This window comes from Denticeps clupeoides, chromosome 16, assembly GCF_900700375.1.
Source record: "Denticeps clupeoides chromosome 16, fDenClu1.1, whole genome shotgun sequence".
In the NCBI taxonomy this organism is placed as follows: domain Eukaryota; kingdom Metazoa; phylum Chordata; class Actinopteri; order Clupeiformes; family Denticipitidae; genus Denticeps; species Denticeps clupeoides.
The window spans coordinates 10,892,754-10,917,178 of record NC_041722.1 but is presented as its reverse complement, the minus strand read 5'-3'; the positions used below and the strand labels follow the sequence as shown (position 1 = coordinate 10,917,178).

The 24,425-nt window shown below is 42.6% G+C and overlaps 1 protein-coding gene across 3 annotated transcripts in view; it reads right to left on the bottom strand.

The window, feature by feature from the left end:
* Positions 1 to 1,298: 1,298 nt before the first annotated feature.
* The window catches only part of hipk3b (homeodomain interacting protein kinase 3b), a 32,684-nt gene continuing 9,557 nt past the window's right edge, over positions 1,299 to 24,425 (bottom strand). For 2 of the 3 annotated variants that reach the window (XM_028956013.1, XM_028956015.1), the window contains exons 3-16: positions 12,036 to 12,159; positions 8,293 to 8,412; positions 8,003 to 8,089; positions 7,502 to 7,686; positions 7,256 to 7,415; positions 5,938 to 6,061; positions 5,681 to 5,802; positions 5,472 to 5,599; positions 5,218 to 5,385; positions 4,737 to 5,096; positions 4,437 to 4,583; positions 3,649 to 3,893; positions 2,078 to 2,229; positions 1,299 to 1,921 (exon numbers count right to left, since the gene is read on the bottom strand). In XM_028956013.1, the coding sequence (XP_028811846.1) occupies positions 1,445 to 1,921; positions 2,078 to 2,229; positions 3,649 to 3,893; positions 4,437 to 4,583; positions 4,737 to 5,096; positions 5,218 to 5,385; positions 5,472 to 5,599; positions 5,681 to 5,802; positions 5,938 to 6,061; positions 7,256 to 7,415; positions 7,502 to 7,686; positions 8,003 to 8,089; positions 8,293 to 8,412; positions 12,036 to 12,159 (2,599 nt within the window). In that variant the 3' untranslated portion in view covers positions 1,299 to 1,444. The remainder of the gene's footprint in view (positions 1,922 to 2,077; positions 2,230 to 3,648; positions 3,894 to 4,436; positions 4,584 to 4,736; positions 5,097 to 5,217; positions 5,386 to 5,471; positions 5,600 to 5,680; positions 5,803 to 5,937; positions 6,062 to 7,255; positions 7,416 to 7,501; positions 7,687 to 8,002; positions 8,090 to 8,292; positions 8,413 to 12,035; positions 12,160 to 24,425) is intronic. The other variant, XM_028956014.1, reaches the window with a different exon arrangement.

The window sequence follows — 24,425 nt, the reverse complement described above, 5'->3', positions numbered from 1 at the left end:
CCAATATATATGTCTGTATATCAAATACTGCATGGTCTGCTCAGGCTAAGATGAATCCATACCATGAATGAAAGACCTATTTTTGTCTTTATCTAGTCAAAGCCATGCCCACCCTACTTTTACATATCTAGTCAAATAAGAACCTAAACAAAGAAACTAAAGCTAGAAGGGGAAAGAAAAATCATAATCAAATAAAAATCAACAACTACATAGATTGTATTGCAGTTTCATTAAACAGTACAAATACTGTTAGTAGTTTTACTAAATATAAATTGATTATCAAACATTAAGCAATATTCAATTTTTGCTCTTTGTACACTAGTTTAACTGGGGAAGGTAACATGTACAGAAAATGAAGAAACATTTAAAAGATGAACAGCAGTATTTTGTCGCCACAAAGCATGCTGTTCTGCCACTGAGGACCAAAAAGTAACTCACGACGTCTCTTTTACACGCTGAATCCAAAAATAAGCACTGCCTTTTTGGGCAATACATCCAATCCATGCCTGTCTATGCATGGATACATGTATCTGTCTGTGTTTATACATACATAGAATGCATGGACTGATTAGAATTTCAAGTGCTGCAGTCCAGAATATATATGTGTGTGTGTGTATTCTCTCGTATACGTAGTAACATGAACAGCTTCAAACAACTTCAAATATTTAAGGCACTATGGCTGGGGACAAGTTAACAATGCAGCGATTCTCGTGACACAAACATTAAGAGCAACGTCTAGGCATCTCTCTGTTAACATTTTTCTGCCCATGCAAGTACACATGCAGCGTGAGGAACATCCTGTTATACTCGGAATACTCGGATAAGTGACTTGACACTGAGAACACCAAGAAGACACAGAGAAGGTACAAACACTCAAACAAGAAACACCACGGTGTGGACACATGTGCATCTGTCAGCCTTTGCACAGGATACCTGGGGGGGTGGCTTTACAAATGAAAATGTGTCTTGCACAAGTTAGAAGGCAATATTACAAAAATAATTTTGGGATTGGAGGTGCTAAATGTTTTTTTTTTTTTTTTTTCAGCAGACCCCCAGATTATTTACCTGTTTAAAGGAGTACTCATTGAATATCCGATGAGAAGGTATATCAAATGTGCAAAACACATTAAAAGTGAGTTTATTTCAATGCATTCGTTAATTCATTCATCCATTCCCCCTTTTCTGGCTTTTTTCAGCTCTTTTTGTCCCTCCCCCCACCCTTTTTCCTGCCACATGATTTCCTAAACTCTTAAAGCTCAAAGTTCAATTGCACCAAAGTCTACATGATTAAAAAAAATAGCTTGCTTTCTCTGATGTGCCATGGCTTTGGGCATGAGAACCATGTGGTTTGTGTTTTCAGTAAGGACCCCTCTGGAGGCCTTGAGGCCTTTATGTGGTGAGGTGTACAGAGGCCTCCCACCACAGGCTCCACGAGGAGCAGGTCTCAAATGTAAGGGTACTGACTGAGTTTGGTGGGGCTGAGGGGGAATCCGGCGTAGGCGGGAGAGGTGATGTAAGAGTGTGGGGGGAACAGGGGCTTGAACTGACCCTGCGGATGGAGGGTGGGTGAGGGCAGCAGCCGTGGCGTGAGTCCAACAGTGACCTGGTGCACAATGTGGCCGGCAGGGTGAGAGAGGCTGTAGGCCGGCTGCAAAACGTGGCTTCGCGTGGCCCCAGGAGAAGCCAGCAGATGGGCCATGGGTGCAGCCGTTACCAGGGGGCCTGAAGGCGGATAGGAAAGTAGTGCAGGCTGAGCGTGGGGGTGGACACCCATGTGTGGTGGGTGAGCTGTATTGTGGGTAGGGCTGCTGTGTGGCAGCGTAAAGGTATGACCATGTACGGTGGGAGGGATGTATGCCTGTGGGCGGCGGTGGCTGTAGTTTCCGTTCCACTCTTGGTGGGAGGAGCTGTAAGGCTGGACCTAGAGGAGAACAGAACACCTCAGAAAAACCTTGGGACAAACTTTCCCCTACAGAGACTTATACATTTCAGAAGAAGGAATATGTTCACGGAGCAGCCTCTGGCACTCAAAACAGACTTGGACACACACCACTGGCATGCATTGTTAAACACTAACCTGCCCAAATGGTACAGACTGCTGCTGCTGTGGGGCCTGATGTGGCTGGAATGGAGGGGTGATCTTCTGTGTTCGGTTGATGTGGGGGGTGGAGTGGGCGACCTGCCTGGGGGCTCCACTGCGAACCTTGGATGGGCATGAAGACTCTAAGACTGGGAGAAGGTGAGAGCAACAGAGTTAGAGAATGGAGAACAATGCATTGGTCAGATCTCTTCCTTTGGGGTCCAAGTACAGCTGCCATTTCACCTTCCCATTACATGACAGTCAGAGCAGATTTTGTCCAACCAAAGGAATAAATTACTAGGGGTGTTAGAAATCATCGATATAGCACAATATTTTACGTGGTGATATTGTGTAGATACAGGCGCATAAAATATTGATATTTTTGTGTACAAATTTTGGTGCTGTCGAGAGATTTATTTTGAGAGGTGAGCATCGATGACAATCAGAATGCAAGTACAACCTCCACTCCTGTAGATACAGCTGGGTACTTTGAAATACTGCCTGGTATTTTCACACAAAACATGACAGACCGCTCACAGCATCTTGTAGTTCACTGAAAAAAGCATTTTCAGTGAACTGTAGAATATCGCAATATGTACAGAACCACAATATATCATGAAATAGTTGCATCGTAACCTGTGTATCGTGATACGTATCGTATTGTGAGATCCTTGCCAATACACACCCTATGAATTGCTAACTCCAATTAAGCTTGATAATATTGGTTTCGTATATTATCTGTCTAATTTTATGAGAAAGTACAAAAAAAGAACAACAGCTGCCTGCAATGGCATGAGCTCTACAAAAATAGAGCTGTCTGCATGATCTGAAGGGGGATTTAAGCCAAATGGTAACTAATCTCATTCGTATTTCAAGTTGTGGGCCATAGAACTGTCTAAAAATAGACAGCGGACCAAAATAGTATACTGTGGCCTTTTAAGTGTGGCTCTGAAGGGAGCTTGCATGTGAGAAGTGGGTCTAATGTCAGACTACATTCCACAGTTGACCTGCACTGGACAAAGCACTTTTGCACAAACTCTACAGAGTGAAAATGACCAAAACCAATATAAATGGCTTCCATTCTAATACCCCCATAAGGTCCAAACAAATAGCTAAAAATCCCATACCAAGTACCTTATTTTGTGTTCACTGGTACATGATAGGTAGGTGTTATGTTGCAACTATGAGTCTTTAAAACATGCACATATTTAACAGAACTGCTGAATTAGGGCCAAAAAGATATGAAAATCACAGAGGAGCAGCCTACACTCAGGCTCAGCTGTAGTCATGGTGAAGGAGGGAGAGTAAAGCACAGCACTCATCCACTCAGAACTGCACAGAGCTGACTGACACTGCACTCATAATCACCTGCGTGTGTCTCTCTGACCTACAAAGGCAGAGTAATCCCAAGACATGTGACCTGTAAAGCAGACAAAAGTGATGGCACCCTTGACCAACAATTAATCTTCTGACCTGAAGATTCCTCAGCAATCCCAGAAGAATTTCAACCATCCTGTTAGTAAATGAGAAGCCTACTGCTAAAATGGATTTACAACATGAACCCTCACCTGCATTTGGGCTCTGTTCACTGCAGACCACATTATTGTTCTGCACCCTCATAGGCGGCACCACCATGGTGCGTACCGCTGGCTTGCTGGGCTCAGTCTCTGTAGGAACATGCACTTTGCGGTTCTGGTTGGAGTCAGCGATGTAGCGTCCCTCTATGAAGGGGCTATCATTGTGCCCCGAGGAGTCTGAGGCTGGGGAGCCACCAACGGTGTCACAACCACTCTCCTGCTCGTCATCTGACATGCTGTTGACAAACAATATAGGACAATAAGAGCGACAGACAGGGCACAGTCACTTTGAGGTTTTTTAAATTCACTTCCTGGCAATATAATTTCCAATTACCATGCAAAAAGTGCAAGAAATGGGGCATCCAGGAACAGGCTCAACAACCCCTGGACTAGATGTTTTATTGCTCAAGAAAATCATCAGTTATAGAGAGCAAAAGTAGGAGAGAGAGATAAAGAGAAAACTAAGCCATGGGGTTGCAGTAGCTTAGTGGGTGGTAGTAGCCTACTGGTTAACACACTCACCTATGAACCAGAAGACCCAGGTTCAAATATCACTTACTACTAAGACACTTAACCCTGATTGTAAGTCGCTCTGGATAAGGGCGTCTGATAAATGCTGTAAATGTCGTAGGTAACACACTCGCCTGTGAACTAGAACGTTTAAACCCCACTTACTACCATTGTGTCCCTGAGAAAGACATTTAAGACTGTCCCTGTAACTACCACGTCACTCTGGGTAAGGGCCCCTGGTAAATGCTGTAAATGTAAATGTAAAATACCTGTTGGGCCGTTTGCAGGGGGAGGCGCTGGACTGTACAGATGCAGAGGAGCTGGTGCTGAGGGTGGAGTCAGGGCTGCTGAGGGAACAAACTCGCTCCATGTTCAGAGTGCTCTGACACGCCTCACACTCAGAACTGCCCTTACACCTGACATAAACAGAGTAAGACAGAAGTCAGACACCCTGCTATCTTTATTTATTCGCTTCTCATTCACAACACCACGCTATCAAAACAGCATGATTCATTAAAATGCATATTTGCTGTTAGACATGACGTTGTGTGAATTCGCTGCTGACTCACTCCCCCGGCGAGTGCCTCTGTGCACCGTCCTCTTCCTCGTCTGTGTCGCTGCTGATGCTGATGACACTGACCGCAGGGCTAGGTGAGTCATCGATGACGATGGCCTGCCGTTGCTTCTGTGAAATGGACAGCTCCTCTAGATCTGGCTCTCTCTTACAGCAGCTAAGCTCCTCCTCCTCCCTGCCCTCCACTCTGACACGTGTGTCTTCCTCCTTCTCACAACGCTCTGTGTCCACGCACTTTTCGGTTTCTTCCTCCACATGCTTAGTGGTGTCAGCCATCTTTGGACTCTGGCAGGCTGAGTTTTGGATGTTTGTGTTGTGAGGAAAGTTGTTGCTTCTGACAAGACAAAATGTATAGCTAGAAGTTACATGAAAAAGCCTGAACTTCCCAGCTTATGAATAACTGATATTGCCCTACAAATTTCAACATCTGCATAGCATTTTATTTGTAAATAGAGCATCAGAGCATTAATGCCAACCTGTTGATGCAGGGCTTGTTTCTCTTGTTAGCAGCAGGCTGTGGCCAAACAACATGAGCGATACCTATGCTAATGGGCTGGTGGGCTGACATGGTCATTTGGTTAGTCAGAAGTGGTTGTGGAGGGGGCATTATGGAGCTATAATGGTTGCCATGGGGACGAACCTTCCTGTAAAAGCAAAAAACAGGCATGTGGGAATGCTTATTCTCTAGCAAAGGACTGAAATATGCTGATATACATAAGTTGTCACTTACCCCCAGTCTGCTAGTCTCGGAGGACCTGCCACATTGTCAGAGGCTAGTGTGCTTGCTGGGGGTGCCACCTGTGTCACCTGTTGCCAGGCTGGGACAAGAATCTGCTGGGCCCGATTAGACCACGTCGGCTGCAAGACAAACAGGAGAAGTGCCATTAACTAGGACAATCCAGCATCAGTACATTCCACCTCCCCTGTTCTCTCACTTACCTGACTGATGACTCCTGGCCTGATCTGTATAGGCTGAATAGCAGGAGCCTGTGTGACAAGTGGTACTGTGCTCTCCATTCGAACTGAGTAACTTGCTGGCTTGGTGGGATTTGTAGGGATCCCTGAGACCAAAAAGTTAAAAATAATAATTTAAGGAGTTTTAAGCACTACCGATTGTAAAGTATACTAAAGTATAACCAAAACCCAACACTTTTTATTTAGCACTAAACACACAGAAGTGGTAAGAATGCACATACCCTGGATGGTTGGAGGACAGATAATCAGTGCTTGCTGGAAAGAGTCACTGCATCCAAACTGAGCATTTCCTGTTTGCAGAGGAATCCCAGGATGCATCACTGTGGGAGCCGCTGGAGCTAAAGCCTGTGAAAGAGATCAAAGAGGAGGTCAAAAAAAGGTAAATCAGTTAATAAAGCTAACAGATACATTTGCCTAGAACATCAACTCACGTGCTCATAAAAATGAATACATGCCTTCCATAAATGTCATTAGGAAATGTATTAAGAATTAAATTCTTTAGATTGTAGTATCAATAAATAGCCTGCAGGTGGCGACATTCATCACAGCAATTAGTTCTTTACCCATAATTGAGGAAGCCTGGAGAGGAGAAAAACAGGGCAAATCTGAAAGCATGTGCCTCTGGCACAAAGTTCACTTGATTCTGTGAAACTCTATAATTGGAATTATTGAATTACAGCCATGAGGCCCTTGCAGCTGAAACGTGCTGTGTGGAATCGCTCTGAAGCAGCTCTTTTAACAATAATTAGCCAAACAAAGACCTTTTTCAGTAGGTTAGGGTGAGCACTTCTTTTCTCCACTGCTCTGACTGGAACTGATTTGAATTTACCAACATCGTGCAAGAAAATGTTAATTAAGACAGTCAGCTGTGACGCATGAGGGGTCTCAAGTGACACAAAAACATTTTAACTATATTACTTGGATGTACACATATACACAGTTTTCATGCAAGAGGAGGTCAACATAGCCCAGCATGAGGTCTGATTCATTTCTATAAAATTCACTCAAAGCATGTTTTTTCTGTTCAAAACCCTCCACCTGAAGACCATAAGAAAGAGGTCCTGCTATGCTCCATAGCAACCAAATGCTCCTCTCAGTGTTGCCATGACGTCAACATGTTGCCATAACAACCAAGTGGAGACGCAATAAAGTGACACGATAGCAGTGCTGTGCGAACAACGGTGATGAAGTAAACAGGCGGAACACGTGAAGCAGAGACATGCAGCCTGGCAGTCCCATCTCCCATCTGGCCTTCATGAGCAAAAAGGCCTCTGGGCAAAAAAGCTAAATCATCCTGACACAAGAGCCTTATCAAATAATTCAGAACTGGGCATTTAGATTAGTCGGGAGAATGAAAATTCTAATTTAGGGCTGGAGTCCTGACATGTGATGTTCTCATGCTCTTATCAAGGCTGTTAGAGACTGTTCATATTCAGCAGAATAACAAATTCAGTAGCAAGGCAACTGAAATGCCTCCAAATCAGATGAACCACAACGAGTCCTTGAATGCTCCGTTTCTAGTAAGGCTGTTGTATTTACTTGTGTGTGGACACCAGGCATCTTGCTGAAGGGAACAGTGAGACTGGGCGCAGCAGTTGTGGTCACCGGTCGAATGAATGGGGCTTTATTGCGGTTGATGGCATCGTAGGCACCTGGACGTGACCGGCAAACGTCCATGATGTGGAAACATGATTTAACACTGAAAAAGAATCAACAAGGAATTCAGTGGTAAAGAAAGAATGTACCAAAAAACAGATTGGTTTAAAGAGACTGGTGGCTACTCACTGGTTACTGTGAGGAAAGTCCAGCAGGTGCTGCATGGTGACAAAAGGGTGGCTGAGGGCTTCGCTTGGGGCAATCCTTTTCTCTGCATCGATTAACAGCATCTTCTTCAGCAAGTTCACAAACTCTCCACGGTCCACTTTCTCGGCCAACAGGTCAGTACCTTCCAAATTCATCACTAAATTCACCTGATGGGACATAAAACAGCGGGTAACTACAAAGTGGAAAAGAGCTCCATCCATCAGTTTAGCATCGTTGCTTCTGCAATGGTCAGTGCATCTGTTGGACTGTACAAGTTATGTTAATTAATGTGCAAATCAGCAACTCAAATGGAAAAACAAGAGCCTATTATCAGATGAATCAAGCCCATTAATCAATAGCAGTCTAGCCTGAGAAGCAGAGTTGTTACCACATGCTACATATGGCACGTAAAAGCTTCTCAGTCCCAAATGAAAACAGTTCTTTGACAATTACAAAGGAGGGGGGGGGGTTGGTTGGACGTACGTGCGCAATATCATCCAAACAGCTGAAAATGTACTTCCTGGCTTCCTTTGATTTCATCCCCGTCTCTGCCTCGTGTTCTTCGGTGGACTGTGGGTGAGACAGGAAATGAGGAGACATTCAGGAGTCAGTGAGAGCAGCCATATCTGCGCAACAAAGCCTGGGGGAAGCTATCGTATTTAAGAATGAAGCAGAATCAAAAGGCACTGTGTCAAGCTTTTTGGGTAGGAGTGGAAAGGTCAGGATTTGACGGTGCAGCACTGAGGGCTGTGTGGGGGCGGAGGGGGCCTCACTTTCAGTCTCCACGCCGCGTAAGGGGAATCTGACTCCCGGCAGAAGAAGCGAGAGGTCTTTGTCCCCACGTTCAACAGGTGCTCCCCTGGCAATCCCTGTGTCTGAGAAATGTAGCGTATCTGTAGAGGCACAGAGAGGCAAGATACATTTATGCCTGTTCATCAGTATCCTTAAGATAAAGTGCTCTCAGCGACACAATACAAGGTAAAAAAAATTGCCTTTCTTCTGCTAAAAGACTTTTTCCGCCAAACCAGTAAAAAAAATGACACATACACACAGATTTATGAAGGTAGAGGCTTTTACGTCAGTGACGCTAGAGCGTGAGGGAACACATCTATTAGAGACATGGTGTGGCCCTTGAAAAGAGCTGCTGTTCAAGCTGAAGGAATTTCATATCCACCGGCCAGCTTATCCTGTTACCTCTGACCCCTGAACTCTGTAGAAGAACAACAACATGTAAACCCTGTGCCTTTCAAGAGATTCCACATGAAAACTATTTAGGATTTGGCCATGTTTGTACATGCCCTTCATTTTACTTTACTTCACTTTACATTTACATTTACAGCATTTATCAGACGCCCTTATCCAGAGCGACTTACAATCAGTAGTTACAGGGACAGTCTCCCCCTGGAGCAACTTCGGGTTAAGTGTCTTGCTCAGGGACACAATGGTAGTAAGTGGGATTTGAACCCGGGTCTTCTGGTTCATAGGCGAGTGTGTTATTCACAAGGCTACTACCACCTTCACTTTACTTTACTGAGCAGATGCTTTTATCCAAAGCGACTTACAAGACACCAGCAATTCTCATTCGGTTTCTATAGATTTTGAGTTACAAAACTAAGAGCCCTGATAAGGCTCTTACTGTATGCACCCACAGCATTCTGAAGCCAGGAAGTAAGCAGCGTTTCCTGGTATGAATGTTTTGATTGGTGTGTCCCATAGGTTCCGTAAGAGTGAGAGAGGATTCATTAAAATTCCATTCATTTGCATCAGCACTTTTTTGTCTTTTCAAATATGGTAACTATGTTAAAAAATCCCAGACAAAATGGCCAGAAATGTTTTTGGCTGACTGTTTTGCTGTTCAGTTACCTGTTTGGATAAGCGTGAATTAAAAAATGTCTCTTTTCTCACATCAAATTCACAGGGTTATAATTACTTTGTTTGTAAGAGAAGAGCAGAAAATAATAGAAAATGGTGTGAATGTGCAACTGAGCCCACTCCTACCCTCCAAGTCGAGAGACGATAAACAGATTGACAAACACACACCACATGCTGACACATGCTCACACACACACACACACACACACTCTTAAGGAGCAGTCCAAGGGCCTTGCAGCTCATGAGAGGGGTGCTGGAAGATTGATGTAAGGTCAAATGTGCCTGAGAGGTGAGAGCCTGCTGATAGTGGGGGTGGGAAAGTTAAAAATATATTCTGCTGCGTGAGATGGATCAGGACCCCAAGGACTGAGAAAGCAGCAGGGGGCTGACGGCAGCCGCTTCTGGCTCCAGGTGTCATGCCTTGGCCTGTGGATGACACTCCACATACGCACAGGTCAGGAAACACTTCAGACAGAATTACATCCACCTAATATAAACCTTCAGCGTTGATCCCATTCTGAACTGTAACTTTGCAATAAAGCACAAGTTTCTAAAAAGATCTTCCCACAAACACTCGTCTAATACGCAAGTATAATTTCAGGTTGTCATAGTTCAGTTTCAATACAATATAAGAACAAAAAAAAAGAACAAAAGCTACAGTAAATCCTTTTGAGACTTGAATTCCAAATATGTAGCAGTTGAGTGTGATTAAAAAATGACACCCAGGTTTTACTGCGAGGTTAGCAAGGAGGAAAGCTACTGGATAGACATTAGATGGCTATTTTTTATTGATAGTTTTAGTAATTCGATTACTTGATTGTTGTATAGCAGAGAAAAGCCAACTCCGAATACTGCTCTTGCACACCGGTTCTAACCACAATAAACACAGCAGTAAGGATTTGCAATCTTTATGTGCTTCATTTTTTTAGTATGACAGTAAAACCAAGCGTCGTTCCGAGGTGTTGAGTTGGTGTGGGAGATTAGGGTGCAGGGTGGAGTCTGCATGAAAAATTATGCCAGGCAGTAAAAATATTTTGCCACTGACACACAATCCATTTGGGAAGCTTTCTAATGCATGTAATGCTGTGCTCCTATAGGGAGTTAGGCTGACAAGAGTGAGGAGCAAGACAGCACCCCGTGGCGTTCCCGAATACCGCACGCACACACACACACACACACACACACAAACAACAGGATTTAACAGCAGCTCCACTCCCAGCTACAGCATTCTGCAGTTATCTTTATTACCCAACCAATATCAGCACATACACTCACACATACACCCAACCCTCTTTTCCAGCCTGGTCCCACTGGGAGCTTCTCTTAACATCCCCTCCCCGGAAACAGTGTGCTAAACTAGGCCTGCTGCCGTCTGTCATTTCCCTCCCACCAACCATAGGGGATTTATTCTGAAGGGGGTAAAAAAAAAAAACTTTTTCGAAGCTTGTGAAAATACATTTAGGTCTTTGGTGTGTTCAACAAACACACAAACTGTGAAATAAGACAACCCACTCAGTCAACCTGTGACACTCTGAGGCTCATCTTATATATTTTGAGGATTTATTTTGCAGTGAGGGAGAATACATGCATCTGTAAAACTGGCACACTGTGTTCGTGTGCTACTGCAAGGATGTGCCGAGGCCTGACGTGAGAGTGTTGTATAGCACACTGCAGCAGAGCGGTGGCCCATTATCATTTAAAGGACTCCTCGCACAGACTGGCCATTGTGAACGGGGCTGAACAGGGATCCATGTGATATGTTGGACGAACCATGTCACGAACCTTTCATTAAGATTACAGGAAAAGTGGGTTAAGGCACAGCGTATAGGGCTTGCACAAGATCCCAGGAGCAGAGAGAGCAGGAAACAACAAAAAAATAATACTTCTCTCGGGAGCAGAAGAGGAGGAAGTGGCAGGGGGAGGTGTTGAGTCACCGCTCCACAAATGAAACCTCAATGACAAATAACATACCACAGCAAGATACAGTCACCAAAGCCAGCACAGACACAAACACAGGCGCGTGTTCCAGAGAAAGACAGAGGCACAGAGAAACTCCAAGCCAGGTCATTCCTGAGTTGTTTGGGCCTGAAAGTACATTCCAGCCAACTGCTCTTTAATGGGTGACGTAGAAATTAGGTGATCTGGAGTGGCTGAAAACAGATAGCAGGTGGACAATGAGCCAAGATAGTGGTGTGTGTTCGTGTGTGTGTGTGTGTGTGTGTGTGTGAGGGAGAGTTGTTACAGAGACCAGGTGGAAACTAGACTAATCCTTTATCCTGTCAATCTATAAACAAGAAAACCAAAGAACCAACATTAATCGCTGTTTCTTAATAGAACGGAGTTGTCACAAACATCTCAGCGTAGGGGACGAATGTGACAATGTCACACATCAGGTATGTTTTTCACTTCCAGAATAGAAAGTGGGGCTGGGAAGGGAAAAAATCTAAATGTTGATTCCCAATAAGGTAGAACATGTGTATTTTGGTACAGTGTGTACTTAGTAAAGGGTATAACTGTGTTACATATAGTGGGTGTATAATCAGTGTAATCATATGAATATGTTGTGATAACGTAGTACAGGTTAGATGTTACATAGGTAATTACTGTGTTAGCAGACTTGGGGAAGGAGGGGGTCGTGAATTACCTGATCATACTCCAGGGCCCCAGGATACAGCGGCCAGCCTAGGAAGAGCTCGGCAATCACACAGCCCAGCGACCACATGTCTATGGCTTCACAAAACGGCAGCCCCAGAATGATCTCCGGAGCCCTGCGGGGAGACAAAAACAACAGGCACGTTAGCGGATGGCTTTTCTGTGAAAAACAGGAACAGCACCACACCACCGGATCACAACAAATTATTTTGGTGGAAAAGTAATGTTCCCTTTTTTTAATAGAATAAATCACACAACCTACTGCTCTGTAATAAATATAATTGTGATAAATATAAGTATGCACAATTTTTCATGTTAACAACATGAGAAAACATATCAAATATTATATGATGTTGAATAGATAATTCCGATTACATCAAAAGTGGAGCTTTCTTAAACTGGGTTAAGAACTGTAATAGACTTTTGATTTGTATAATGAAGTTCACAAATTTTGCATCATTTAGCGTAGCTAAATACATATGAAGCGTTTTCATATATATTTCCATATCATAAAGCTCCAGCTTGTCCAGTTTCATTGAGTCAGAGTGGTGGGTCAGCAGGTCACTCAAACCTGAAGTGGCAATGCCCACAAGTGTGGTCACAGCAGCACAAGAAAACCGTGGCTGCTTAGCAACAGAGCGCCACGGTGATCCCTTTCAGTGGCATTACCCAGCTCTCCATGTGAGCCACGGCAGAAGCCTGTTGTGTCAGGGTTCGTTTGCCTAAGTCGGCCTGACAGCCGAGCGTTACTCCTGTTACTCCGGCCTCTCTGCTCTGCTGCCCCAGCCTTCTGTAACTGTAACGGGCCCTGCTGTAATCCAGCACACCCTACCACTCCCTGCTCCGTTAAAAAAGAAAAGGCTCCATGACGGCATCTCAGTATATTTGGCCAGCTTTCTAAAGAGGGATCCCTAAAATGAAAATGCCATCTGCCAAGACTCTGTCTAATTATACAGGGTGGCAAAATGACCAGTGGACTAAAGGAATATGCCTAAGGAGCTATTTCCAGTCAAGAGTCCTCTTACACCGAGTATACTTTAACTTGTACTACACAAAGCTTGTTTGAGGACACCTTTATAGAGCTGACATACCAGCACAATTCTTTATTCTTAAAAATAAGTAACTCAAAAACTCTTATGAAATACTACCAATGCAAGCAAAAGTATATCTGCAAGATATGTAAATGAGGTATGTGTAAACATGAAGCAAAGGAAACTCACAGAAGTAAAGAAAACACTTTCATGTTCCCTCAAACCAGTACAAACTGTCCTGTGCTAAGTGGAGCTCATCAAGTTCATGCCACTGCCATGACCAACACACACAAACACACATTAGGACCAAGGCCATGGTAACAGAGTTGGGTCAGACAGCAGCCTTCGCTGTACAGACAGGTGGGAATGATTTAGGGCATATCTTCTGAAGGACTGATGCCATTGCCCACAAAAGCTGATAACGCTGGATGAAAGGATCAAGGCGACCACAAAATGTGAAAAGATATCTGTGACGAAGGACGTGAACTGAAAGAAAGAAAGAAAAAAAAAAGGTCACCTCAGTGTGATCTGTTGTTCTCTGCATCACAGCAACAAATAAAGCAATGCTGGTGTCTTCACGTGTCCCACACGTTTCTGTTGTAACAACTGTGCAGTAGCAGAGACTGAAGTAGCAGAGACTGGAGAGCGGTTTCTACCGGCCGGCTGAACACAGAATTGATTAGCCTCCGTTAATGATATTACAGGTTATACAACAGCACCCTACAGAAATACACAGAGTTCGACATGTTCTGCACCGCTGGTTCTTAAGGCAGTCCTCACAAACAAATTCTCTCACTATTCTGTTCTTGCTAAAAAAAAAAAAAAAAAAGATTTACCACAGATTTTTTGTTGTAATACATTTTTATGGATCTACTTAATTAAATTTGTTTCAGTAAATTACAAGTGATAAAAGTAATGAATTAATCTAATATACAGCTAAATATATTTAACCTATTTAACAACATTGTGATGGCCATATCTATTTTTTCAATCCAGCCATCTATCTACACCAAGGCCTGGTGATCAAGGCTTGTTCATTATAACCTGTGGTATCATGAACAGAGTGAATTTGGATGCCTGGCACTGCCATTTGGAATGCGGCTCCAGTCAGGATATAAGTAGACATAACCTGATTCATTTAGAAGGGCAAAGCCTCCAAGCTTAAACAACTGCTGGTTCAGGCTTGGCCCGCAGCATGCCAGGCATTTCTCTTTAGTATGTTTAGGATAATGCTGCAGTGTGCGGTGTGCTTGGTTATTTCCGTTCATGTATTTAAAAAAAAAAAAAAACCACAAACATCCTTTGCAAAGAGATATTGCCATAAACCCTGCATAAACACAGCTGCCATTCCCTATAGGCCTATCTTAAAATGGAGGATAAATCTGGGTAGCCTAAAAGTGGCGATATCAGCTTAGCTTAATAAAGTTGTGGATAGTAACTAGCAAGAGTTGTTCAGAAGTTTTGAAAAAGCACATTATCAAGAAAAAGGTACTCGTTCTTATTATTATAAGCTAATGAAACGGTGAACTGAAGAAATTAGGCTAATCCATCATGTTGAGTAGATATTGACCCAACCCCCTGGAGCACATGGACAGTGTGTGTTTAAAGTTTGAGTAATTAAGCCAATTCTTCGGTAAGAATGGTGAATCTGTGACAAGACAAAGTGACTCCCCTTCAGAGACCAAGAGGACACTAATTAAAAAATAAATATTCAAAACAAAAAGCTCACTGCCTAATGGGAGTATACTCCAGGGGCCACCTCACACTCATTAGGAGTGTGTTAAAGGGAGTAGGTAATACTGTTTGGCCCATTTCGCAGTGAGAGAATACTTAGAATACTCTAGGGATTCCTGCTCCTTAGAAGAGTTCCCATATGTGTTTCATTAACGTGTGAAAACATATAATTAAACTAAATATTTATCATTTATTAACATTCAGCAAAAGTAAGCACAACTACATTATCCAATAGTTCATATTTGGTTTGTGATTTATAGACTAGAAATCATGCAATTTACTAATATGAAGAGCAACAAGATCCACCGCACTAGTGAACTGAAAATGCCGGGGACGTAATTTACTCTGCATGACTGGTGAACAGAAGCAAAGTGCTGAGCATAGCAGTGTGCCATGGTATCCAAATGGGAAGGCAGGCAACACGCCCAGACCGTGGGCATGGGCAAAAATACACAATCATGGGCATATACTTCAATGCCAGGGACCTACCCCATTGCACAAGCAAACAGCAATCTACTGATGACTAGCAGCACTGGGTTGTGTTTAGTTAGTCCATTATACACCAGTGCTCCTTTGGGAGGGAGGCTTATGACGCACTGTAGTGTGAGAACAGGAAGTGAAGTGCAGAACCAGAATCCACTCATTCCTAAGTGAGACTGTGTCCTCCTTCAACCTTGTGGGAAGGAGAGCCACAGACAAGAGAAAAGACGAGTTCATAACTGCAGACATTTTTTTTTTGCTGCTGTGCCACAGGAAAGAAATGTACTTCAAGTAGTCAGCTGGTGTTCGACATAGAAGAGCATAGTCATAATTTCCTTAGTAACATACCGCCTGCTGGTGAAGACGACCAAGCTAAATGTAACCTATAGCTAAAAGTCCCTCCAGGCTTTTAATATATTTACCATTTAGACAAATGTATCCAACTGCTGTAATATCTGTGTAACCTGACAATTTTGTACAATCACTGTAATCCATATATTTGTCCAATAAGCATTGTCTCCCAGGATTCAAGTAGTATCTGTTACCAAGCAGCATATTCTTTAAGTCCTGTAAGCTGTGAGGTTGACTCTCCAAGAATCTGACTTGTCTTTCTAGCACATCCCAGAGATGCATGACTGGACTGAGATCTAAAAAAATTAGAGTCAACAGCTTCTCCTAAAACTATCCTTGAACCATTTCTTGCAAAATGGCACAGCACATTATCCTCCACAGGGAATGCACAGTGCCCAGGAAATGACATTTCCATGAAGCGGTGTACTTGGTCAGAAATAATGTTTAGGTAGGTGGCGTGTATCAAAGTAACTGAGTACCACACACCCCTGGCCATCCATGTGATGTAAAAAATGTGATTTGTCACACCAGTGCACTGTCTAGTTTTGATTATATTACATGCCCAATACAGACACTTTGGTGGTGGTCAAAATGACACACAAATTGTTGGAGGGACAATAAAAGCATTCTTTCAAAATACCAGGGTCATATGTAATTGGTTTTCATTAAATTGTGAAAATCATTCACCAAACAGAGAATTACTCCACCTTTCCACAATAACAAGATTTCCAGGTTCCTAGTGCACAGACTTCTCTAATCAGTAGTCAACTTTGTTTTTGTCCCTGGTGTTTGATTATTTTATTAGTTTCAGAAACGTCAAATCTTTTATTATTATCTGTTAGTAGTGTAAGTATAGACAAATGAAAAAAATGGGGAAAGATGATCCCAGGACAGGCACTTAGGCTTCTTCAGTCTCACATATAAAACAGCACACGTACAAAACAAATGCATCTCAGGTGATGTCACTTCGCTGGAGGTCTTGGCACCCTAGGGGCACCGTCTAAACGACCATTACTTATTCATGGACATGATATCACAGCCCAGAAATAGGCTTCTCATCTGCTGGAGTGAGCTGATCCAGGAGCAGAGAGAAGCACCAAAGCCGGCTCACTAACACAACCGCCATCAAGGTAGATGCAGCGTCTGCATGTGAGCGTTACCGCACGCTGTTGTCATCGACTAAAAATAAACAAATTTAGCTAGCATCAACAGTTTTACAGCCGCCGCAGACACTGTTCTCCAAACCTACAACACAATTTTTTTTTTTTTTGCGAGAAGCCATACTTATCACTTCTATGTTGGGGAAACTTGATTCCTCTGACTTCCCCTGCGGCATAAATTATTCACACTAAACACAAGGCCAACATCAGTTAGGTTTACGTGACCTCCCCTAAACTACCCACAGACTGGGCAAGGTTAAAATCAACCAAAAGTTGACATCCAGCAATTACTATAATTTCAACCTCTCAAAAATTGTAATGAAAAACATTGGTAACCAGGCAAGGTCCTTAAAAGGTCCCCTATTATGATTTTTTTTTTGCTTTTATATAGGTCTTAGTGGTCCTTTAATACTTGGTGCAGAATTACAGCCACTTTTAGCCAGTCCCACAATGAGATTTTCCCAGGACACGCTGTTTCTGTGTGTGTAGCTTTAATTGCAAATGAGGAGAAAAGAGGCGGGACGAGGAGAAAAGTGGCCTATAGAAGTGTGCAGGCATTTGCGGAAATTACATCATAAACAACGTGTCTGCATTTTTCCAGGAAAAAAAATTATTAACCCACTGGTTCTTCAGAGTCTTGTGTGATGGAACTAAAAAAAAATAAAAAAATTGTGCTCATGTTTACACCCAAACACAGAGCAACTGCAATGCTGTGCATGTTTTTATGCATGATGGTCGGTGGAGTTACTTTTTAGGGGAAGGGTGGGAAATGTTCTTGTCAGACGAAGCATGAGAAAGGGGAGGTAACCCTTCCCCTTATGATGACATAAGAAGACACATTCCAGATTCCTCCATCTAAGCTGCTGCGCTCTAAAAGGCAAAGAAGAATTTATTCTTATCAACATTTCTAGCCACTGTAGGACCACAGTCGGCTATAATCTCACAAAGTGAAATTTTCATAATCGGGCACTTTTAACACAGAATAAATTACAGAACTTTTCAATTTGTGCATTAAGAAATTACATAATTCTGTTCTGAACCCCTATTCCTCTCCCACAGCTTCCAGCAGAAGTGTGTGCTCATGAAATACAGGCCTGAAAAATAGACACTGTATATGTTAAAACCTCAAAAAGTTCAGCACTTCCATTGGGGCAGCGGTGGCCTAGCACTTTAGGAAGAGGCCCCATAATCCCGATTGGTGCCACTGAGCAAAGTACCGGCCCCACACACTGCTCCCCGGGCACCTGTCATGGCTGCCCACTGCTCACCAAGGGTGATGGTTAAAAGGACTGCTTCCCAACACCAGTGGAGCACACAATACAATTAAATCAAGCCCCATGGAAAGAAAACACACAAAGGCCTTCCGACACATTTCGTCATTCACCACACCAGTATACATTTTTCTAAAGCAGTCACAACCGAGTCCCTCAGGGGGAGAAAAACACCGTCCTTTGCCACTCTTACTGGCATTTTTAGTCAGAGAAAGGCAACAGGAAGTCTGTGCTTTCCAAACCACAGAGTGGAGCGGAAGGCAGCTGGCCTTGAAAAAATGTGCAGGAGACAGGACTCTCTTCCGGGCTCATGGGCCATAAGCACGAGTGTGAATTCTGCATAATGCGCTTTTCCGTCAATTTTGTAAAAACGGACATCAGCGAAAATAAAACAACCGATTGCCTGTTCCTCCAGCTGTGAACAAAGAGCTCTAAAACAAAACCAAAAAACATCAGCGCCGGGTTCCCTGGGTTAGAAGGAACCGACAGTCATCTCTATAGCAACTCCTGTTATCAGTAGGGCGCCCACTGAGCTTCGAGCAGAGCAGAGCAAACCGTTCCCTTCAGAGATTTACAGATCCGAGTTGGCAATCAACAGACTTCACGTGTATCAAATGTGACTTGCAATAATAATCACCCTCTATGATTGATCAAGGCTCTTGACAGGAACCTATAACCATCAACTTGGTAATTGGGAAGTTGGGTAAGAAGAGTGAGTGAACATTTCTGCATTTTTCTGCCAAACTGCACTGTTCTGTAACCTCATGAAAGGTGGAGCAAGAAAAACAATCCCAATTTCTGTCCTCTCAGTGTATTAATGTATCTTTACTCACTTCATATCCCAGAACTCTACTGTTCAGTAGATTCAGTAGATTATGCTTTCTCTCAACAGAAGGTAAAACAACATCCACAATAAATATCAATGATGCATTGCTGTATTGTTTTCCTTCTGCAATGGAACATCTGTAGAAGAACACTGCCAATTAGGGTCAAAACTGGGGTGAAAGTAATCAATAAAAAAAAAAAAAAAAAAAAAACGCTCTCATTTAAGTGTACTAGATGTTTCCCATTTGTGCATAGCAGCTTTTGGTCTGAAATGAGCTGAAATTATGTTTTCAATTTGACTTAATTGTCATTATGAATGAATGCAATTAGCATAAAAAGAAACAAAAGAACTCGGCTGCTTCTGAAGCCAGGGACTGCCGTGTCTATTACCGAGGCTCATGAATGAGCTATTAACAAGCGTGACATCAACTCACAGGAAGTGACGCAACACTCTGAACAGCTGCTTGTCCTTTGCTCATCTGCCTCTACTTAATAGCAAATGTCCTTGAACTCTGTCTCGCTGATTGTCTATTTGCATAGCAATAACACTAAGAATAATACCACAAGTATTACAGACCATAGATTATTTTAGTTCCTTCACTACTGCGCTGCTGAGCAAACTAAGCATACGGCTTTATGGCGCCTTCAGGGTGGCAAACGGTGGGTGTGCACAGAACAAACCCAGTCAATCCTGGAGGTTGAAATAAAAAAAAGATAATAAATTAGGTTACAGTATAAATCGGCCTTGTTGGCCTTGTAGGACATCCTTTGATTGGTTTTGTTTACCGTGCTGCCAACGCAAGCAAGTTGAGAAGCGAGGGCAATGAATGATTGAGGCTGAAACACAGCACCTGTACACAGACACCACGCCACCCGGTCACATTAACACTAAACGATAAGGCTGATTCACAACACTGCGACCTGTTCCCCAGGAAACAAAATGAAGTGCTGATGCATTCACACTTCCCTTCTTCAAACAATGAAACAGTACAACAGCGATTTATTTGTGGCTTGATGCTGTGACCATCACATATGGTGAGCTAGTTCGTAGGAATTCCAGGTCCAGACAGCAAGCAGGAAAAATCCTATTAATGACACTGACTGTAACTTAATTTCTTAAACAGAACTAAAACCATAAATAACTCAAATAAGACATAAAGCCACAAGTCTGGCAGCTGTTCTGCTGGGAGTAATGCTGTTGCAAATTTGGGGGTGCGGGAGCCCCTCTTCTCCCTCCCAACTGCAAGCTAAGTATATTCCCCTCTGAGAGCATATATGAAACAGCTGACGTTGGATGATATTGACCTTGAGCGGGTGGTGGGCGCGATCTCTCCAGCATTTCCCTCTGGCTGCCAGCGAGCCTCACCATCTATAGAAGTCAAGCAGTGCTTGCCGTCCTCCCGCCGGTTATTTTAAGCTGCACCCTCCACCCCTGCCACCCATCCTGGAGGTGTGAGCCCTAATGTCAAAAGAGGCAGCAGCAGGCACAGATCACTATCGTGTCACGAGGTGGGTGCCTGGGTGGAGGAGTAGGAGGTGCTGCTAACTTGAAAGCACGTTGTAAGTCGCTCTGGATAAGGGCGTCTGCCAAATGCCGTAAATGTAAATGTAAATGCTGCGCCTCTTGGAGGTGTGTGAATCAAGATCGCTACACGTTCCCCATATCTACACCAGAGCGGAGACACCATCTCGGGCACCACAAATGCAAATTGGGAAAAAACGGGGCCACCATTCAATGGGGTGGAAATAAAAGAGAAAGAAATGTCTTTCTTTCCGCCCTGAGGCAGAAAAAAAACACAACAATAAAATGTATTCATAAATGTATTCAAAATGTATTCAACAGCTTGTTTCTCACCACCATTGCTTTTAGGGGGGTATTAAGTAGCACTTTTGAATAAACACATTTGACAGAATACAATATTCTCAAAATTATTGCCATTTAATGTGCTGAATTTAAAAGAAAGTGACTGCAAGTCACCGCTAGTCTGATTGCTGGAGGATTCTCTGAGGTAACCTTCATCTGAAATGCTTCAGACTCCTCAGTGGGGCACCACCTGGATGTCATGAGTAATTTCCCAAAAGAAAAAAGGGGGTGAGAGAGTGAGGAGGGAAACATTGAAAGTTTCTGTTTACAGGCAACGATGATGGAGAAATAAGTCAATGCATGATGACCACACTTCACCTAAAAAAAAAAAAAGTAAAAGTAAAATAGAAGCAAACAACCTTATCAATTACCACATGGGGAGTTTACAAAGAGAAACGTTGTGTTGCAGCAAGGAAGTTCAGCCATCCGCACACACCAGTCATTACAAAAAGACACATATGCTCATTTTTAACAGGAGTATGTATTTAGGGTGCAACTACACTCCATGCTTAATTTCTGTTGTATGAGCCAGTTAAATAGATAAATACTCTACATGTGTTATTATGTTAATAGTGCAATGACAGATGAGCAGAAGAAGGTTGCGAAGGTCTGTCTTCACAAACCGTGGCACGGGATCAGTTCACATATTGTTACATTCATAACATATAAATTACATACAATTAGGCTTGATTGTTTTTAGCATCTGGATGACTGTGTAAATGGGCAGTCTATCTTTAATATGAAATGTCAATGCATCTGTAATTTCTTTCTACCAAGACCGCCGTACTGTATGCAATGTGAAAAAGACGTAGCTTTGTTGTCGCGAGTGTCCATCAGGTTGGGACCACACAAACACAGTGAAGGCATCAATGGAGGTGTTTACCATTCACTGTGGATCTGTCAGTTGTGGCAGAAAATTATATATTCAACTTTTCATGTAAAGATCAAGCACCAGCCAATGAAATCTGTTTATGCACGTTGCACCTTACACCGGCCAAGTTAAGCCGGCTGTAAAACAACGATCGGTTGCCATGCCACCCCTCAAAAGCCAGCCAATCATTTGGGTTACTCATACTTGGCATATTCAAGACACTTGAATATGGGGACATGGCCCATTTTCAAGGTGAGCGCTTCACCTGTCATGTGCTGACCTCGGAAGGGGCGGAGCAATTTAACATTATGAAGCTCAAACTATTTAAAATGTCCACATCAAATAAGATAAACTTAATCGTGTTTTTTTTACATTGCACTAAAGGAAATTTTCATTAATATACAACATAGATCTTGACCAATTCCACAGAAAATGTACAGGTATATAATGACAGGCTATAACTCATCTGTCACTGTGCACAATTTATCAGTCACCCAGTACCTTACTCAAGAAAATTATCTATTTCTCCTGGCACTGAGGAGGTAGGGCGATATCAAGTGAAGTAGAACTAATGGGAGTTTTGCACACATCATGTAATTGTTGGAAAACGCTGCCCTGTAATAATAAATTAATCATTTGCTAAAATGTACCAGGCCTCAAGACTAACTGTATGCACTAGTGCACCTAACTTTTTTTTTCTTAGGTGCACCAGCACAATGCACCAAATTTAGCAAAGCAGATTTATAGGTCCACTTTTTTTCTCCGCTGTCCATATAGGCAATATTGACTTGTAAATGATTAACTAACAATCTGGTTAATTCTACAAGAAAGGTAACTTATTGAAAATGTGTAGGTGCTTCACTGAGCTGAAATTAAAATGAGTTAAAATAAATAAAAAGAAAATCTCAATTAATAGAGCAAGTGTTTTAGGGTCTTTAACTTGATTATCAAATTTGTCGCACACTAGAACCCTCTGTACCCTAGAAAATTTCACATATTTTCAAGGCCGCACCATCTTCCACTCAGGTAACATGATGGATGTTTTGCATCTACCTGCATTTAAATGCTTGCTATGCAGTGTGAACTTCAGTGAGATGTGTAAAATGTGCAAGACTGGATAAACTCCACAAGGCAGCAGGTCCATACAGTTGTGAAAATCCCATTGCTGAAATTCCCATTGGAGCCACACCTGAAAATTAAGTGGTTGACTTTTTTTTTTGGCTACGGTTCTCTCATGATACCACAATGGTTAAAAGGTTACAATTGGACTGCTGCCATTACTAAAACGTAGGGCGTAAAAAAGATTTTCCTTTAGTCTAAGGAATACTGTCCCCGTCACTGCCATGATTCATTACAACTGTATCCAATGAAAAAATAAACGACAGAAAATATATTTAAATCTCAGTACAGTTTTGATCATGGATTATTTTAAAGACTCACTGAGAGCTGTCCTTATACTAAATCAATCCCATCGGGATGCAACAATATCACAGTGACAGCTCATGTATGGACTGGTTCAGGTATATCCAATCCTTTTCCAGTTTTTTACACTAAATAATCATCATTACAAATATGATTGGACTAATTTATTTTAGCATTGTTTTGTCCCACCAAACAATTCCAACAACAGGTTTTTCAAAGCACAATAACGAATAGAGCAGGACAGCTCCACCACAGTTTTAGATTCAAGGTTTTGTTTCAGTTTTAACAAAATGTTCCAAAAACTAAAAAGAATACATTTCAAGGAACTATGTCCAGAATGAAAAGAAAGAAAAGGCACCCAAAGGATGCTGAGGGAGAAGCTTGGGCATATTGTGCCCTATGATTGGATTTAGTCCTTGTGGCAGGCATGGGTGCTCATTTGGATTAGGTGTCTGTGCCTGTGTCTCTTACACCAAATGTCTAATCGGCAGGGATACCCATTGCTTCGTCACTGTGTGTGTCTGTAGCTTGTTGTACAACTAGGGGTGGACAATATGGAAATGTAATTTCAAATTATTAGAATAACACATTAAGTATATTATAATAGTTTATATATATAAATAAATTATGTTGGGGTTCTACAGCAGCCTTTGTGTCTTAAGACTATAAAGCAGGGGCTCCCCACTTTGGACTTTACTAATGATCTAGACACAATGAACCAAAAACACAAAAGAGTCAGCTTTCCATTTACTATAGTGTGAGTGTGCCATAGGGATAGAAGCTTCAGACAAGTAAGCAGCAGCCTTGAGCTTCAGACAGGGAAGAATGTCAAAGAGGTTTAAAACCGGTTGACGCAAATCAATTTTTAGCCAAGTGACTCACTCCACGAAGCTGACCTTGTCTCTACATGAGAGTCAACAGAAGGTGTAGGACAGATACAGATGGGCAAGAAACAAGCCAGGTGTGTGGGCGTGGCTTAAACTGTGCCAAGACAAGGGAAAATCTAATTGGCTCAAAGGATATGCGGACATACGCATAGATGCACCTCTCAACACTTAAACTGTAACTTCACTACCAGCTCCAGGCATAACTCAACCCGTAATGCTTAATTCTCAAATGTAAGCAAGGTGCTGAGATGAAGGGTGAAAGCTGATTTAGTCTTTAGTAACACCAGCATTTCACCACAGTAGAGTCAAACCATTTTTGTTTACAGTTCAAAAAGCATAGAAGTGTGCAGTAGCTATTAAACAAACGGCAACACACACACAAGCAGACATAAGTGGACTGAGAGGTACTGGGGGAAAATCCATCCTTCTGAAATTGGGAATATACACAATGGCCATGTGACCCGATAGTTAAGAAGTGAGCGTGAA